Here is a 19,647-nt window from a genome sequence, read left to right as displayed (position 1 = left end):
GGTAAAAATAATAAACGAAGAAACGCCACGTTTGATTTCTTTTGCAAGTACTTTTATTCAGTTTGTATTCTTAAAGGTTCAAAAGAGAGGAAGAAAAAGTCTGATTTCATCAAAGAGTTTGTGGTATTTTTTTCGCTGTTAGTTCTCTCCTCCTGCGTCACAATTAATCTAAACGATATATCTGCGATACTTTAACAGAAGCAAACTCAAAAAGTTTCAGATTAGCTCTCACAATCTTGTCCGCTCGAACAAGGAAATGTTACAAAAAAAAAAAAACAAACAAAAAAAAAACAAAAACAGATTCTCGCTTACAAAGGCTTTAACTTGCGGTTTATTTTGTTTTTTACTGCGCACGTGCCGTTATAAATGACTAGAGGCATAATATAGAACTTGTTAATCTTTTTGCGTTACTCGACGACAGAACTACATTTTGTATTTTTTTTTTTTGTCATATCAAGGGTAAGAAATTGTATTGCTTCAAGGTACAAAAAGGAGATGGAACTTCCTCGAGGAAGTTACGGAATCGCGAAATGCAAAAAACACAGATCTATTTCCATATTAATTCTGCTTATTAAAAAGTCTCTCCTCTTTCTTTTGTATAGTTTGTCTTCTTTTTTTTTTTCTATAAGATCATTTCTCTTCGCAGTACTTCAAAATTTCGAAGAAAAGACTGGTTCTGTGTATTCTCTCGCTCGAATATATGTGATATATAACATCCGGTCTCGAATCGAACTTCGGAAGAATTCTTAATCGTACAAAGAATATCGAAAGAAACCAAAAAACTATCTTTGCTTTGACGGAGGAAGGTCTTTTGTCGGTTTGATATCTTAATGAATAGAAAGCATTACGTAAAGCGAGATTAGTTCAAACGTCATAGTGTGTGTATGTGTGTGTGTGCGTGTGTTGTGTATATATATATATATTTTTTTTTTGTGTATAAAAAAAAGAATCGATTTAAACGTTCTAAATTTGCAACATTTCTCGAAGATTCTCGGAAATCTCACTTGTACTCTCGCTTGCTTTGTAACCGAATTGTACATACTTTTTGTTCAGATGAAAAAATTTTTTTCAACAGTCGCCTTCCGGAATCCACGCTTTTAACCTTTAGACCGCCGGCATTTTTTCATTAAAAACATGGTATTTTTCCCGCCATATTTGTATATAAATTGAGTTTATTACATTGCGTGGAGTGCCCTAAGTTTCATCTGGCTCCGATCGGCGGGGAACGAAAGTGAAAAGTATCAAATTTTCAAATTTTGAAAAATGGTGTTTCTAAGAATTTTTTATATCGCTGGTTACGATTTTGATGTCGAATTGCAAAAGTCTTTCAGTACAGTAGCACTATCAGTAAGCTAATTATGTATAAATAAATTTTGTATCTTAGATTACGACGAATTCGAAAGCTAAACTACGCCATTTAACAACATATTTAGATTTTCTGAATATTTGTTTTCACAAATCAAGTCAAACGGAAGAAAACTCTTCTCTAAAAGACGGTATATTATAGCGTCCCAATAGCGATTCCATACGGCATTATCATGCCGGCGGTCTAAAGATTAAACTTTCACAGTTTTCCCCGCTTAATTCAACAGCTTGCTGTAATGTAAATAATTTCTACAAATGTAAGCAACGACTTTTCATATGATATTTACATTACATGTTTATATGATTATGTAATCAGGACTAAGAATCGCCGAAGCGAATGCTTGTAGCAAATTTAGATATTTAAATTTCTCTCGAATTTTTTAAAAGTAAAAAATAACAAGGGATAATGCGCTTAACTACAACCTTATTTATATAAATGTATAAAATTCTTAACACAAAAAAAAAGAGAAATTAAAGGGATATAGTAGGTAGCGTAGTTGCCGGAAGGCGATTGGACCATAATCCTGCAATATTGAAGAACCATCAATCTTAGGTACTTATATATTAAACATTAATAATTATATATAAATTACAATCATATTATAATATTATTAATATTATACTCATTATCATTAATATTATTATTTTAAATGCATACACAGTATCAACATCTATTTCTGACAAAAAAAAGGACAGTACAGACAGAAGGGATGAGGACGGAAGGGAAAAAGGAGAGAAAAGATAAAATAATATGGAAAAGGGGGATACAGAATGGAGCTTAAAAGTTATCGAGAAAGTACAAATACTTACAAATGTATGAAATAGGCAAATGACAAATAAAACGCGATGAAGGAAGAGAAAGGTATATATATATATATAAAAAAAAAAAAAAAACAAAAAGACAAAAGGGGAAGAAAGAGAGTTTGGTCTGGCGGCCCTTTCTTCAGCCCGTGATTCTTTGGGTCCTATTTCAAAGGAACTTCCAGCACGACTCTTTCGATCGAGTACGCGCCTGTCTCATGCACGAGGATTAGTTGGTGCTGAATCAATAGTGGGAAGAGATACGGGACTTCGCAGTCGCACAGACTGATTCTTCTTCTCCTTCTCGCCGTCGTATCATAATCAGAAGTAATTGTAGAGAAGGCGGGAGAAAGGTTAGGAATATAGACACTATGAACTAAAAATGATTACACATTTCGGGATAACATAATACGTCGACGTCCTAAACTGTCTCATTACGTATTATTTACTGAAGAAGCGACCGGATATTCAGCATCCACTGCTTCATCCTCGCGTTTCACATCTTGTTTCTTTCTTTTTTCTTTTTTTGATTGGCAATGGGCCGCGCGCTTCTCGTTCACGTTTTCACGCTCTCACTAATTTCGTTCACTCGTTTTTCACAACACGCTCAGTCGTTCTCGCACTCGCAAAAAAAAAAAAAAAAAAAAAAAAAAAACAAAAAAAAAACGCAGGCGCAAGGCGGCCTATGGCAGAGGTCTATACAAAATAAATAACAATACATCTACGAAATTAACCGAGGAAATCGCGGTAGTACTTAGCAATATTAATAAACGGTGTGACATATTATTGTGGTAAGAAAAGTGATCATCTCATCTTCCTCTTTCTTATTCCGCTCAGCCGCTTAGTGCTTATGTGTGCGATTCCGATGTGTCTCGATGAGGCTGCTAGTGAATCCGGATCTTGACTTTCTTTTATCCGTCCAATCGCCTTCGTGTGCAGGTGTATGCAATTCACGTCGTGAATTTCTATTAATGCACGTGTGCGTTTAGTGTGCGTCGTGTGACTTGACGAACGCATCATTGAAATTTTGGTTGTTCGTCTTCCTTTTTCGCATTTTGACGCAACGTTACGGTTGCGTATCGCATCCCACTTGATATCTCGTCTCGTGCATAGGAAAAGTACCCAATCGTCTCGGCAGTGAACGCGGTAAACATTTAAAATCTCTACGAAAAAAGTGCCACATGTTCTACATTCTTCCATCTCGTTGCGCACTTCTTTCCAATCCAGCTCGAGCCAATTTATCCTAAAAGCGTTGATATTCGTGGTCTGTATAGCCGACTTTACCGCGTCGCCAAGTCAAGTCGATGCGCCTGCTGCGTAAGTCTTTTGTACCACCACAACCTAACACGTTCTTGAAATCGTCGCTGTTGCTGTTGTTAAGCTGGTACTCAAAGTTTTTTATCAGCGTTAACTCCGGTGAACCTGACAGGTTGTTGGCTAACGTTGAGGCTGCTGGCACGCCGACTTGCTCGGTGGTCAGATGATGGTACTTAATTTTTATAGTATACCTGGCTGGTTGACAGGTTTTTTGTATGAAAGAACTACGTGGAGCCCCAAGTTAGTTCCATATTCGTAGGAAGGAATCCCACGAACCTGTGGCTACTGCCATACCATCCTCCGTAACACCGAGACACGATACGCGATTATCGTGTCCAGCGAGAATTCCTATACAACAAAAATACAAAACATTTGTTAACAAAACAAATGTAAACAGCGTCATTTGCATTGAAGTTGTCGCGAAATTAGAAAATTAAGAAGAAATAATCATTGAGAGAAGGACCTCGGATGAAATCTCTCTTCTCTCTTCATGGAAACCATTGTATCACAGATTGTAGCTGATTAACCTACCTGCTCGTTCTGTTTTCATCGAGTCCCATACGTTACAATTAAAATCATCATAGCCAGCCAATAATAATCTGCCGCTCTTGCTAAAAGCGACACTGGTTATTCCGCAGATAATATTGTCATGACTGTACATTGCCAGTTCTTGATCCGCTCTTATATCAAACAACCTGCATGTAGCGTCATCCGAACCTGTTGCAAATGCATAGCCGTTCGGGAAGAACTGTAAGTAATATGTTTCAAATATAGTCAGATATAAACTTCGAAAACCCAGTGGCACTATATATAAAAACAAAAAAGTTTTTATTTGTTAACATCTCACCGTTACGGCATTTATGTCACTTTCGTGGCCCGGAAAAGTTTGCTTGCAACATCCCTCGCGAATATCCCACAGCTTTGCGCTCGCGTCGCACGCACCAGATACAAAAGTGCGTGAGTCGGGCGCCAGTGATAAGGACATTACGTCTCCGCTGTGCCCAAGAAATGACGTGCATTGCTGACCGGTCTCAATGTCCCACAGAGCGCTGAGTGAAAACAATTTAGCGTTCTTTTATTTTGCGCCACGTAGACAATCTTCAGAACTGAGGAATCTTCAAGATCTTCAGGAAAGTTTCCTTTCTTTTTTTTTTAAAGGAATTCGGGAAAAGGAATAAGGAAAGAAATACTTTGCAAACATATGTTAATTTCATATTAATTTTGCACTATTTTTATCTATGTAAAACATACATAAAAAAAGTTTTTTTACATTCATGTATCTTTACTCTATATTTTATTTACATAAAAATAAAATCTTCTACAATCAACGCACCTATAAATATATAAAATTATCTAGCCGATACTTACCATGACATATCACCGGAACTAGTGACAATTTGGTTATCATCATAGAACCGACAGCAAGACAAATAGCCTGTATGTCCTGGCAGTTCTCTGCTCACCCGTACGTTTCCTTCTCTAGTTTTAAGACTATAAATAGAACAGATATTGTCCAGCCCTCCGCATGCCACGTAGCTACCCGAAGGTGCATACGCACATGTCATTACCCATGAAGATCGCAGTGGAATAGCGTGAACCTTATTGGTCGTATAACTGTCCCAAACGATTAATTTGCCGTCTTGGGAAGCAGAAACAAGGTTCCTATGTAAGTGGAACAAAACACAAATTGACAAACAAAGCTCGTTGAAAGAAGTGTAGGAAACTTCTCTTGTCTTTCAGTAATCCTCAAAGATTAGACTTTTATAATGCAAAACTATATATATGATCTAATAATATGTGCAAATTCTGTTTTGCTTTCTTTAATTCTTCCACCACAAATTTTTGACAAACTTTAATTAATACTCAGAAAGTCAACATCTTCAGACTTTACTGTTTTTATCCCCAATCATAATATCTTAAACATCATACCTAGAATCGCTACCCCAGTGCATGGCATAAATTTTTGCCAGGTGTCCACGCAATGTTCTTCTTGTACGCATTTGTATTCTCCCAATTGGCTCCATGGTTGCCGTGGCCTGAGCCAAAGTGGTGTCGCATGCTGCCTTCCGCGCATCCTATAGCATCAAATCATGTACAAATTTGTATCATTGGAAGTAAAAATCTGTATGTTTCATGTATGTGTAACAAATATCTGCATTATCGCGAGACAAACGTTATTTTTGTTATATGCAATTATTCATTAATCACGTAAAATCCGATGAGAAATCTTATTTACACTTCTATGTGTTCAGTAATGTTCAGTAATTCCAGTTTTAAAAGATTTTCAGATATTCTAGTCAGAAAATTACAGTAGAGAGAATGTGCGAGTGTCGTCGCAAGTTTAAGACATTTCTTAATTAATTAAATGTCATGCTCGTGTACGTGCCATTTCAGCTCCGTATATATGTTTTTCAAACACGAACGTACGTACAAGTTCAGCACTAAAAAGTAAACAACGTTCGCGATAAAGTACATGAGTGAAAATAATGCTAGAAGTTTCCGTAAGTTTTTAAGAAATTAGAAAAACTGAGTTACGTGATGGAGAAAAAATTTCAATAAACAAGTGATTTAGTAAATCGTGTTCGCGTGTCTTTAGTTCGATATTGTCATGATTCTCTACCTTTCCAAGTTGACCTTTATACAATCATAAAATACAAGTTGACCTTTAGACAATCATAAAAGTGTCTAAAGTAATTTAATAGTAGTGCACGTTGAATATATAAACGCTCTATCTTCACGATACTAAATATGTGTGATTGAGATAATCATTGAATAATTGTTAGATTATATTCACACATAATTCGTTTGTTGTAAACCAATTTATCGTACATTTTATACATCACATCACTGATGATAATATATTGTGCTTCGATAATGATAAATAATATTAACTAAATTTATATTAAACATTGACAAACTAATATAAAAACTAATTGTTAAATCATTTAATTAAAGTATATCAGTAGTCTAAATAAAATATCTAATTATCTACATAAAAATAATTATTACACATACTTCGAGAAAATACTTACACATACTTCAAGAAAATATTTTATTATTCATATAATGTGCTTTTGTAAACATGTATGTGTGTATATATACGTATATATGCATCTGATTTTGCAATATAAAGCAGTTTGTTTACTAAATAATAGTGCAAAAAGAACTTCATAAGCATCTTGAATAATGATGATCAAATAAGACGAACTATTTTTTTTTTAATGGAAGCATATATTTTCGCGCAATAATGCGCGAGCGCGTGTTTCATATCCACGTAAGAAAGAAGAGGAAAGAGAGAACAGAAAAGAAACAACGCGACGAATATATCGAGAGAAAAAAAAATAAGACATAAAGTGAGCGAGAGAGGGATGGTGGTGTATTGATCAGAGAAGCGACGGTTTATGCCGCGCCCTACCACCACTATACTCTACCACCCTACTACACTACCACCACTAGGTTGACTCCATATTCTCACAACTATACGGAAAGTCCATTCGCCATACACGAGGATCTTCTGTCAATTGAAATTTACGATATCCGCATCAGCGCGTGAGAGAGAAAGAGGAATGGAGAAAACCAGCAAAACATTACAAAAATCGCACAGTTTGACACAAGAGAAAAATCCAATCTGTTTAATTAGATATAAAAAAAATTGTTCTATCGAATATTAATAAAATTGTAAAGTTGTGATAAATTTATCTCATGTTCATATTACGTACGCGCGCAGATTTAACAAATTTTATTTCATGTTTAGAATGATATAATTCAAGATATATTATTGTTTATACAATAAAATAAAAAAAAACTCTAGTTTTGCGTTTGTAATTCATTCCGTAACATCACACCATTAAAAATCAGAATATATATATTTGTACACCGCAGAAGTACTGTAAATATTTTAAGGTATTCGCTTATAATTTTTACGTCACGCGAATTAGATCAGGAAAAATAATAAATCTCAAAGCCAAAAAAACTTACTCGGATCGCATTTTTCAAGGTTTCTGCCTCCTGACGAAGGCTCTCCAACTCGTTCATGTTGATGTTTGATTGGTAACGTGTGAGACCTTATGAGCGCCCGTTATCACTGCTGATAGTTCGTGACGGGCGCTCCCAACCTATGCACTTTCGTAATGTAGGAAGCAAACGAAGAGGTAGATGCAGATGCCGGAATTACTACTAGTCCTTTCCGACTCACTTCCTCGTTTCTTGTTTTTGTTACTTCCTCTTCTATAGCTATCACAGGAACTAGAACCTGTCCACACCTGAGTTTACTGTCCCACACGCCAGCTTTTACACTTCCCGTTGCCACTCCTGGAACAGAGAACATCAAGTCGGTTTATTATATCTGATAGACACTGATAATAATGTCAATCATACGTGTCTTGTATTTTTACCTTTTATATTTTTATATCGAGATGAAGACTCGACGTAGTGTTTGAGAAAAGAATTCTGCATAACATTATCGAGACATGTGAAATTTTAAGTCTTAAATATAAATAATATCCTATAAAAATATAAATATAATAGTCTAATATTGTTGTTCTCTTATTATTCTTTTATATTACATTCTCTGAGAAACAAAACTTCAATTTTATATTGTATTAAATAAATTTATGAAACAACTGATTATTGTCGATAGTTTGTTTTTTTTTTTAAAGCGTTAATTGAAAATCTTAAACTAATTAAAATTTATTTTCTCTTTTTATTGGATTCTTTACATAATTTTAATTGTTTCAGTCTTTGTAAATAAATAAAATAAATTGAGATTTTTAAGGTTTTGTCTGTCATATATGATACCACAAGTCAAAGAACATGTTAAATTTCACGTGGCAACGTGCGCGCGAATTGCGATTCGAAAAAAAGACGGATATACATATAGACAACATACTAAAAGCAAACCTCATTCAAAACTTGCTCGTGTGGCTTTTTAATGACCACAATATATAAACTCGTCTTTGGTAACTTTGCGTAATATCTATATATAGCGTCGAGAAAAAAAGTCTAAAACACGTTAAACAACACAAAAAAGTCAATACTAGATTTGTACTGTGATAGTTATCTGTATGATAAATTGAAATATCTAAAATATATTTGTTGTATTGTTGTTTGTATAGTTTGCTGGCTTGCTAATTGGCATGTGTGCCGTTATTCGAGAATAACGTGCCAGTGAAAATAAATAGTTATTTCCAGACGCACGGTAATTCATATCGCTAGCCTATTAAAAAAAAAAGCCCCTGCTCTATTTCAACGATCGAGAGAGAATAACGTAGATAAATTGAATTACAATTCGCACTGACCGTTGCAAAACATTGTTTTTCTTTTTAGCTAAATATAAAATAAAATACATAAAACATTTAACTGACAAAGTTAAAATATATGTTATTGCTGAAAACAATTCGCATTTGCGTTAAACAAAGCGAATAAAAACATTCGCGTTTGAGGCTTTACTTAAAATATCATTCTGCGCTAATGGAAGAACGTCTCTCTTATCACACACACAACAGACGTGCAAAGAAAAATAAAATATAATTATCATCTCGCTAAAAATATTTTGGCTGTATCGCGCGCAGATATTTTTATCTCGGCCTCTCTTCTTCCAAGCTCTTGCGAATCGAGATTCGACTTCTCGTTAGTACATATATACTTTCCGAGAAAACTGTCTGTCATGAACAATATAATCGACAACAATCGCGACAACGATTGACGTTGATATAATTGTTTGTTATTGCATTGTAACATCAATATATTAAAAAAAAAAGACAATAATAAACTGAAAAAAACACTGATATGTTTTTCACTTTCTTTGTAAATTACTTTCGTCGAAAATCTTTGTATTATTCGTCGAAAACAGTAATATTCCTCCGACAAACTGGTTTCTCCATTTATTTCAGTTTTTATCAGTATGTAAAGAATTCGAGCGTTATTATTTTATTCTATATCGTTTTAAGAGTAATCCCATTCAAATACAAATCAAGCAAGAGACAATGTTCGTTTTAGAATTTTCATCGGAGAAATCAGACAGAAATACAAAACACGTAATTATGAAAAATCAATTAATCTCTGCGTGAATAAAATGACGAAATACTGATTTGATTGTTCTTATTCTAATTAACTTGACGAAACACTGATTGATTATTTTTATTCTAATTAACTGTGCTACATGTTGGTTTTAAATGCATAAATCAATTGAGTAATGAGTTTAGCGATGTCACAAACTATGAGGGTTTTTTTCCTCTCTCGAAAGCGAGACAAATATTCTCGAGCGTATGATTTATGAGTTTCTCCTCTGTTGTGCCGTGCAAACGGTGGTCGATCACGTTTGAAAAATCACGAAACACGGGAATTCGTGATGCGTCGTCCTTCACCTCCGCGAGATATCTCGCGACCCGGGAAAACCGGGAGGGATGTCGATTCAACGCGAAGTGTGTTCTCATTTTCCGGAGAGAGCCGGCGAGAGAACCAAGTTCGGCGCTTGCGCAAACGTGCAAACCGGAAAATATCAGCTTTTATAACTGATAGAATGTATGATGTGAATTAATTTTGATCCGCTCATGTTAATTTAAATATGCGGAATGAAAATTCCATATTAATTTAACTATATGCATGAGAGCTCTTCGGAAAATAAGTTAACCGAATGAGAAAATGCAAAGAGAAATTCTAGCAAATTTGTGCGAGAGAACGAATGAATGACTTGTGGAAAATATTTTTTACACATTGTCAGTTCTTTCTATGGATAGTAAAAAAAGTAGATGATAAATCAGAGAAAGTGGTGTTCAACCACTTTTCTTTCTGTTTAAATTTAACATGCAGCCGTCGAAAAAAAAAGAGAAATGTGACTTGATGACAAACGAATATATCGTTCTTTTTTTTTTTTTTTGCGTCAAAAGAATCAGCAAATATAAAAACAATTCATGTAACAAAAGAAAGAAATAATGTAGATTGACAAGGTGACTCAGAGACAGAATTTTATTATTAAAATCGTATCGCCAGACGCGAGAATGTTATCAATGAATAATTGACAATCACTCCGCCGTACGGTATGGAGTTTCAGAAACAAAAACGTCGGTTAATCTCGGAGCTTTCGTGCATTATCGATAATGAGAAAGGGTGCTATTGACAACGAGCGAGAAACGCGGACGATGTCACGTAGTATATCGCTCTTCCGCTTTTTCCCATCGATGGACGCCATTGTCTCGGCTTTAACTAATGGCGAGAGAGCAACGAGAATCTCGCGGCGGCTTCGATCGGCGAGAAGGAAAAAAAAGAGGCGACGATGTCCTCGCCTACGGAGGCATCGGAGCGGAAAGATGGTGGTTTACACGCATCGATGGAACTCACTTGGTCCGTCCCACCGTCACCGCCACTGCTGTCAGAGGAGCGTCATCGAGCCCAAGACGACATAACCTCTTCTGTTCGTGAAAGAGCCACCACCACCGTCACCACCACCGCCGTCGTCGCTACCACCGGGTCGAAGCGGACGTGCAGTCCCGTCAGAAGCGCTGTTGCTCGTCACCGCCAGGTTGCGCCCGTCAAAACGCAATTCTCTTTCGAGAAAAACTCGGACTTTCTCCTCGATGATTGAAAAAAAAAAAAAGCACTGAACTTTTATATAGATAAAACGGGTGTTCTTAGCGCTGCTGCTGCGAGCTAAATGCAGGAACTAGTTCCACGATTCCCGTTCTATTTCCAGTTGCGATTTTTCGTACATTTTCCGGTACCTTTTCTGCGGTATCCACAGTGAGGTTACTGGTCATACATCACAGAAATCACAGAAAATCTCCCGGGAACACTTTGCGCGAAAAGTTGCACTCTCGGATTTTTCTTTTTTCTTTATTTTTATTTTTTTTTTTTTTTCTTTTTTTTTTTTATTCCGTCGCGTTCCTTATTACACGATCGAAGAAGTGCGAGACGAATCGATGAACGTCGTCGTGCGACTCGCCCCACTCGTGTCGCGCTCTTTCTTTTTCCCTCTCTTTCTTTAACCGTGCACCCTTTGCGTGTTCGACTCGCTTTCTCGCTCCGACGCCTGACTCGCTTTCGCACTCGATCTCGTTTCGTTTGACGCGACACGAGTAGCACGCGATTGCACGGGACGCGGGAGACCAACGCGAGTTGACCAGCCGCGGAGACCGACGTCAGGACGAGAAGGAGCCGAGGGAATGACACGCGTTCCGCACTCGCTCTGTTCGCGGGATAGACGTCTCGACGATCTCGAACCACACCCAAGGAAGGACGTGGTTTTGCGAGAAGGCCGGCCGGGAGAACGGGAGAGCCCGAAAGGTGGGAGAGGCGACGCTGGCGCCACGGCGCCCGCGTACCGACCGTCTGCGACCCCCTTCCCTTCTTCCCCCCGACGTCGAGAGGACGCCGTCATCGTTGCCGACGACGACAGGTTGCTGCTCGAGCTGCAGTTGCTGATGCCGGCAAACGCAGCAGCCAGTAACCCGTACGATCATTCACATCCAACGTGCCGTCTCGGTTATTACCGGCATGCGTATAACAATCAATCAGAAAACGCCAGATAATAATATTATCAGGCACAAAATTTTCTCGACTGATATATGCAGCTCAAAAGAATAACAAAACCTCGAAGAAAGTAGACGATAAAGCGTGATTTGTGTATATATGCCCAGGGATATATCTGATAATAATATTGATGACGATAAATAAGATTTGGTGTCGCGTGTTGGTGATTAATAATGCGATAACAATCGCAGTTTCGATCGGGCACATGTGAACTTGAATCAACATTGGTCAATCATCGTATCGAAGAAGTGGGGCTGGTCCAAATCGATACTACCATTCAAAATAGCCGATTGTATCGCGACAGATGGCACTACGCCAAGACTCGGCTAACTGGCAGTCAATGCCAGAGATCAAACTCGAGGTCTTTGAATGGAAAAACCGTTGTTTTTGTCGCACGGAATAAAGAGAAAAATCAATCATTTCCTTTCGCGGTTCGATATTTATTTATAAAAAAATTATAGAGAAAGAAAAACAGAAAGAGAGAGCGAGAGAGAGAGAGAGAGAAAAAGAGAGAGAATACAAAATGAATTTAATAAATGATCAAAAATTCCAGTAGTTCCAATTTGAAATTTCAAAACCAACAAAGTAACGTTAGCTCTTCCAGGTTAGCTTCTTCTCGGCATAATAACGATTAATCGGTTTTGATTCTATCTAAAGCTAATTCAGTGACAATTTTTTGTTTAATCTATATATATTAAGATCTTCTCGAGTCTTTCTCCACTTGACAGTCACCCCACTTTTGACATAGGCGTGCTCGATAAAAAGCACCGGTGTGCAGCATCTCAAGTGACTCTCAATTGCACGCGTGAAGAATTTTATCGACGACCGTTCTCGGAATCAAGTCCGTGCGATAAACACTCGAGTCTAACGGAAGAGACTGGTCTATTATCAAATTCCCTAGGTCGTCTCTCCCTTCGGCGAACTCCCGGATGCACGAATGGGAGCAACAGTTGAGCCGTGTACGCGAGGGTCAACGTCCAATACAATTTCTCTCTCTTTCTCTCTCTCTCTCTCTCTCTCTCTCGCTCTCGTTTACTCCGATCCTTCCCTGTATCTCGGTACGACCATATACACATGCAGGGCTGCCAAGTACTCGACATCGAGAGCGTGTACTTTGCTGATGTGACTTTGGCAAGCGACTTCTCTTGGAATATATCAGAGAGTAGTCAGACCGCGAAAAACGCGCACGCCGACAGTTGGTCGACAGACCGGAAGGTTCGTTGTTGCACCTGCCTGAGGGTGCTTGCCAACGTTTTCCAACTACTCGCTTGATCGTCTTATGGTTTACTAGCCTCATGTTTGGTAAGCTGACACTGTACGCGCGCGCTGTTGTGCCAGTAATTTTACCTGACCCAATGTTGAGAAGCGCGGGTAATTGAATTTACCGCATCCGACCTTTGTAGTTGACACCTAATTGTGTGTGAGCTCCCTTTGAATTTTATGACCTGTGTTTTGATCCTATCTGCTAGATTCCTTGTAATGAAGCCAAGTTAATTATTAGGATTGATATTAATTATGAAGAGTATCGTTTGCCGATTTTCGGAATTGGATTTTGCAACTTGTATACGCTAATTTGAATTTATTAGGACCACACATACACATATATAGATTAGCGCAGAATCATCAACGTCCAAAAATACGTCAAATGACGCAAGTGCTTTTGATCGATCAATCGGTGCCTCACGTAGGCTGCGACTCGCACTCGAATGCTTTTACAAGTGACGTGTTTTTTTTTTGTACCAGCAAGTATATCTTATCGGAGAACCGAAATAGCAAGATACGAATGGAATATACACGCTCGGGTCATCGAATCCTGAAGCGAGAAAAGTGATGCAGCGCACGCGAGACACAGACAAAGAAAGAAAGAAAGAAAGAAAGAAAGAAAGAAAGAGAGAGAGAGAGAAAGAAAGGCAGGTACAAGTGAATGACGTCAGAAGGTAGGTCGTGACGTCAGAAAATAACCTGGAGAGCAGGTCGCGTGGCGCCACCGTGGTCGCTCGTTAATTTGTAGATGCCGAGGGAGACGGAGACTCGTCCTCGTTTCTATATTAGGACCTAATGCAATATCTAACGCTCGTTTTTTTTTTTTTTTTTTACGCGCCGTCACGTGGGCGTTTCCAAGGAAAAGTCGGACTTTCTTTGTGGACAAAATAAACAATTTGTGAAATTATGTTATAAATATATCACGAGTCGGGGGAGATCAATGCGCGTCTGAATGCGCGTGTGACTCTTAACGTGCGAGCCAACTGGACCGTGTAAATTACATTCAATACACAAGCTGGTATATAATATTGATCGTCTAGCTACGATATCAATGAACGACATTTATACCGCAATTCTGTTCTAGAAAATGGAATAGCCGGTGCTACTTTTATGAATGAAAATAGTGTCAGAAGAGAGAAGAAAGTTGTCTCTCGCGCGAGCGACGAAGCTTTCGCTCCGACGAACAAAGATTAAGACAAATCGGACAGATTGAAGATTAAATTTGCAGAAATTTTGCCGAGGAAAATAAAATTCCGATAACAATATCTCGATGTTGCTTTATCGTAACCGAATATGCCGCGGAACGTTGCGCTGAGCCCTGTCCCAGTTTAATGCAGTCGCGTGACGTCATTAGACGCGTCAAGAAGAATCGCTACCACAAAGCACATCTGTTAGATTTTTTTTTTTTTTTTTAAGTGTCAGCAGTGTCCCAGTTTTGCTGATAATTTATATAACACAATAATAATTGCTTACTATTAAAAACAAAACTCTGAAACGAGAGGATAATATCGCAAATTTTGCGGAAAAGGACGTGCGCAATCATTCAATCAGCACGATTTAAATCGAAGTGCAGAAGCACCAGGGAACAAATTGACGAATCAATTGCCAATCTGATAAACAAGCTCTTTTTTTTTTTTTAAGCGACGCTGCTCAGTTTTTGCCACCTCGTTCGAGTATTTGTCTCCGGCGAAGGGGGCGCGGTATCTCGGTAACGGGTTAAAAGGGAGACGCGCGGTCACAGAAACAGGACGTGGGCTTATAGAAAGGAAGAGGATGACGGGGGTAACCGAAGAGGGGTTTTAACGGCGGAACGGCATCATCCAGCTTGAATACGTTGACCCTTTCTGACTAAGTAGCGCGACCTACTAACCGTCTTGAAAACCGCGATCGTTTATTAGGAGGATTCTCGGCGGGTGTTTTCTATCGGGAGAAGCACATCTGCACGAAGCTCGCGTCCGCCGCCGTTTGATGCACGTGACGATTTATCCGACGCAACGAAATTACACGCACGAAACTACACAAGGAGTAGGGCAACAGCACACCCGAACAGGTCTGGCCTTCTATGCAAATAGGAGGTCACGAAGTGAGGAAAAATATCTTTCGTTTTGCAATTCAAAAAAGAACACGGATTATTTAGAAAGATATTCAGTGACATTTTTCTGAACATATGTGCAAAATATTTATAAAATGGGAATGTATATGTACGTATATTTTATAAATAACTCGAGGTCATATGTATAGATTTTATATGTACATAAAATAACCCTATAAAAGCTTAAAAGAGTGTGGAAAAAAAAACCGAGAGATGCGTTAAAATGAAAAATACACGCGAAATCTTTCTCTCTTATCAATCGCATCGTTTCAACGATCACGTGGGAATCGAGAAAAACGTGAGCAACGATGTGCAATTGATCCCCGGGTTCAATCGGGAGTATATCGATAACACGGATCGTCGACGCGTCTCAAGTGGAGCGTTGACAATTGAGCTTAAGACGCCACTTGTCTTCGGTGCGCGCGCGACGGCTTTATATTCCGGAGCAATTAAAGCCGATTAAAACAGCTGCGACCGGCAAGTGGCCGACCAATCGTGAGAAGGAATTTAACGTGACGCAAATATTTTTTTTCCCCCTTCCCCATTACACGCCACGGGGATCAGATCCAACATTTGCTCCTCGTCTGTCACGTAAAATACTATATAATCCCCCGACAATTCTAACGTGATAGCTGTAAACACGCGACGCATCTATTGTTATCTTGTAGTTTCGTTTATTTTCAACCTCGCTTTGTTCCGACATTACTCTGAAATCTGTTAGATCTGTACGTGTGTTTATTATTTCTGAGCGTCAAAGAGATCACTTCTCCGTAAGAATCGCGTGCTTTCTTCGCCATTGGTCATCCTTGCATGACTCATATGAATGTAGATTTATAGAAGAGAGCCAAGGTGCGTGGAAGGAATAAAATCGCGATAAAAAAAGCTGTAGTATTAATGAAGAAACGGACAAAATAATCTGATTTAGCGACAGAAGAAATGTTAACAGGAAATCCAACAGAACGTCAGATTGTTCTGTTGCAAAAACAATTGATATAAATACTACGAGATAATAAATTGAGATATTTACAAAGAGAAAATTTGTTAAATAATAAAATATAGAATGTAACTTAAATGATTTCTTATATGGTTTGTTATTTCCGAGTTACTAACGTTTGTTTTATATCGTGGAAAATTATTGATTGTGTCTTAATAAAAGTTCCGCAAGTCACGCATGCAATAGAAATAAAAAAAAAAAAATGCTTGAGCATCAGTTATTATGTAAGAAAATTCAAAGATTTTGCGTCGCGCTTTTCGTTTCTCAGAATCAATATCTTGCGAAAGATGCAGTAGAAATTACCAGTCAAGAGTTAATCTTAGCAATAGGCAAGAAACGCCCAATTAGTCGCGCCACTCTACTCGTCATTTCTATTTACGATCGCTCTAAACTTTTTCTGATCAGATCTAGTAAATAATTTATCTCTGTTACGATTTAGTAACAAATAATAAGTAATACGTGACTCTCGTTATTCCGGTAACAGAGTAAAAATATTATTTTTTTACAGCAATCGTTTCTTCTTTCAATTATCTGAAATTTTATTGAGAGAGAGAGAGAGAGAGAGAATAAGATTGAAAAATTGAATAACATTAAACTCATCTATCTTAACGCAAAAATCAATTAATAGTAGACTCTAGAAAAAGAGTGTTTTGTGCCAAAAAAAAACGCATACAATCTTTCAAGCATACGGACGCTTGCAGATTTTGTGCCGGGAAAACTTCGGACTTTGTTTTTTTTCCGTGGAGGTTTCGTATATTATGCAAGGCGAGAGACTCGCGTTACACACGCGCGTATTATACGCTGCGAGATAACCCAAGTCATCGTCAAACAAACGTCACGGGCGTCACTTCGTCGAAGGAGAACCGGTGCGGACGTCTTCGGAACGTGACGCGTAAACATTCCTGAAGACAAAACCATTTGCGATCGGGCAATTTTGAAACTTCTCACATATGTAAATCAATTTTCATATGCAAATCAATCATGTTTCATAACTCTTTTAACAAAAATAGAATACTGTATCATTTTTAATTTAATTAAAAACTGAATATATGAGACGATCTTTTTTTAGATTTTGACTTGTTACAAAATTCAACAATAAATTTTCTGTGACTCTCATTCCCATAAATAAAAAATTTCTCTTTTCGTCGCGATTATCATATAAACGCTCAACGCTGCTTAGAAATGCCCGTGACTGTGATGTAACAAAAATTTCATTTCTCGTGTAATTTAACGCGAGCAGAAAAACACGAATCGGCAACGAGTACGTTGTCGTTTTCGTACGCGTATTTCTACAATATTTCTTACAATGAGGAAAAAGGTTGTGTGCGCAGGAAGATTCTCGTTATCGCTCTTGAACAAGCTCTGACTCACTGAGGCTGGGTCGGGCGATCTTTAAATTCTTGTTTTTTTTTTTTTTTTAACTCCTAAAATATCACAGGATCCGTTTCAATTTCACGGAAGCTCGCTTCGATCAATGAATCTCATCGATAATAGAGTCGCGTCATATAATCGAGCAACGCTCGATCTATTTCCGGCATATGTACTACTACTTCGCGTACTTTGCCGACGCTGACGACAGTTCGCGTTAACCGACGTCGGTAAGAAAACCGGGCTTTTTCTTTCTTTTCTCTCTCTCTCTCTCTCTCTCTCGAATATATGCAAATATAAAGAAAGCGGTGTTATGAATGTAGCGCCGCGACGTACGGCAGACGAGGTGAAGCGGAGACGTTTACGATGCTCGCGCAATCGAGCGAACAGCGAGAACTTTCAGCAAGCGAGCCGAGTTTTCACGCGTCGTTTCAACACGAAACGCAGAACATTTCGCAGAAATCGAGTGGCAGTTGCCGTCATCGAACGTGTCTCGTCGTCTTTGGCGGGGAAACGGCGCGATTGAAATAACGGCAAGCGCCGAGATTTTGACAGAGCGTAGGCTTATAGGCGGTCGCCATGATGGCTCTCTCGGCGGGTATCGAGTGGCACGAAGGGCCGGGTGACTCGAGATAGCCGGAGAGAGTAGCAGTACTATTCCAGAAGTCGTGAGAAACTCGAGATAAAGAATTTTTACGTCACATACCCGATGCTTCCTGTGAAACTTTGGTTTTTCTCCGCTCCTCTCAGCTTTCTTGTATCCTCCTTTCCCACTGCCTTCGTTCGCACTCGCTCCCGCTCTTCCTCGGCTCTTCCTCGTCGTCGTTCACGGCTCACATCAATGACGCCGTACTTTTCTTGTTACACCTCTCTCTCTCTCTCTCTCTCTCTTTCTCTCTCTCGCCTCGAGACACCGTCAGTGGGTAAAAGGAACGCACGGTTGAATCCGAGTTTTTGTCGCAAATTCTACCTTCTAGAAATCACTGTCACCGCACCAGGTCGTCTCTTTTTTGAGGTTGAGCGTTGCGACGCACGCAGTGCGGTGCGCTTCAACGTCTCGAAATGCACAAAATTAATCGGCGCCCAGATTATTATCACGGTCGGAGATAATTGTTTTTTGTTCGACGACAGCACACGAGAGAACTCGACACGAACGACAAAACGAAGCAAGCGGAGCTGCTGCTGCTGCTCCTACACGACGACGGGTCTAGCGCGCGGCAGGCAGGGTGGGGCTCCGTGCGTTGAAAGTCGTGAACCCCGTATGTACAGCCAGGAGCCGCAGCACCGGCAGCCGAAGATTGCCGAGCGCCGCCGAACGCGGTAGTTTCGTCAGTTTTCAAATGGAACCGGCGCGTTGAGCTGACATGTTGTTGCGATCGTTTTTCTTCGAAAAGATTTTGGTTTTTATCGCACGTTTTTATCGCAATAATACTATCGAATATCTTTTATATATTCTCGTGTTATTGTACGCGTGTGTTTTCGGAAATACGTGATTTTGTACACGCAAACGCGTATTGTTAGCGGACTCGATACGAGTGTTCTACGAGTTACAAAACTCGCGAAGACGCGCGAAGACTATTGGCGGAAGACAGAAATTTAGGCGCATATTCGTGTTTCTCGTCTCGCTACAGGTAAAAGTCCGATCTGGTAAAAAGTTATGATTTACTGGTGTCTGTTGCAATAGCTCACTTTTTTATCTGCAATTCTCCGAATATCGACAATTTAACGCGATGATTCTGAAACGTGCCGACAGAGGTCGCGATTGTCTCGAACCAATGGTCGTATACAGTCAGTTTAAAAAAGTCTACCTTATTCCTATAAATGCATCTAATACAATATGATATATAAAATTAAAATGAGCTAAGAACATATATTCTATTATAAAGGATTGCAGATAGACGCACAAGTTTGTTAAATAACA

The 19,647-nt window shown here is 38.8% G+C and overlaps 1 protein-coding gene across 3 annotated transcripts; it reads right to left on the bottom strand.

The window, feature by feature from the left end:
* Window positions 1-611: 611 nt before the first annotated feature.
* On the bottom strand, window positions 612-18,958 carry LOC109856275 (guanine nucleotide-binding protein G(I)/G(S)/G(T) subunit beta-1). Of its 3 annotated transcripts, none has more exons than XR_002250377.1 (8): window positions 18,433-18,958; window positions 7,462-7,794; window positions 5,413-5,558; window positions 4,852-5,145; window positions 4,331-4,532; window positions 4,015-4,231; window positions 3,675-3,831; window positions 612-3,409 (listed from the first exon to the last, which is right to left on the bottom strand). XR_002250377.1 is itself a non-coding variant. In XM_020431352.1 (8 exons), exons 3-8 carry the CDS (start codon window positions 7,516-7,518, stop codon window positions 3,725-3,727), a joined length of 1,023 nt encoding a protein of 340 aa, XP_020286941.1. In that variant the 5' UTR covers window positions 7,519-7,794; window positions 10,822-11,229; window positions 18,433-18,958; the 3' UTR covers window positions 612-3,724. The 3 variants fall into 3 exon arrangements, 2 of the variants coding, with proteins under 2 accessions (XP_020286941.1, XP_020286939.1); XM_020431352.1 differs by adding an exon at window positions 10,822-11,229 and having other exon boundaries at window positions 612-3,831; XM_020431350.1 differs by having other exon boundaries at window positions 612-3,831.
* Window positions 18,959-19,647: the final 689 nt, after the last annotated feature.

The sequence above is a fragment of the Pseudomyrmex gracilis genome, unplaced genomic scaffold (assembly GCF_002006095.1).
Source record: "Pseudomyrmex gracilis isolate BER0280 unplaced genomic scaffold, ASM200609v1 scaffold_112, whole genome shotgun sequence".
Classification (NCBI taxonomy): Eukaryota; Metazoa; Arthropoda; class Insecta; order Hymenoptera; family Formicidae; genus Pseudomyrmex; species Pseudomyrmex gracilis.
Note: the sequence above shows the minus strand (reverse complement) of the source record. Positions and strands in the feature narration are given on the sequence as shown.

What these genes read in the sequence shown, in the direction of transcription:
- LOC109856275 (XM_020431352.1), bottom strand. Translation starts at nt 7,518, where the DNA reads ATGAACGAGTTGGAGAGCCTTCGTCAGGAGGCAGAAACCTTGAAAAAT. An exon ending in CACTGGGGTAGCGATTCTAG is followed by an intron (nt 5,146 to 5,412) that starts GTATGATGTTTA and finishes CCACTTACATAG; the next exon opens with GAACCTTGTTTCTGCTTCCC. An exon ending in GTGACATAAATGCCGTAACG is followed by an intron (nt 4,232 to 4,330) that starts GTGAGATGTTAA and finishes TATTACTTACAG; the next exon opens with TTCTTCCCGAACGGCTATGC.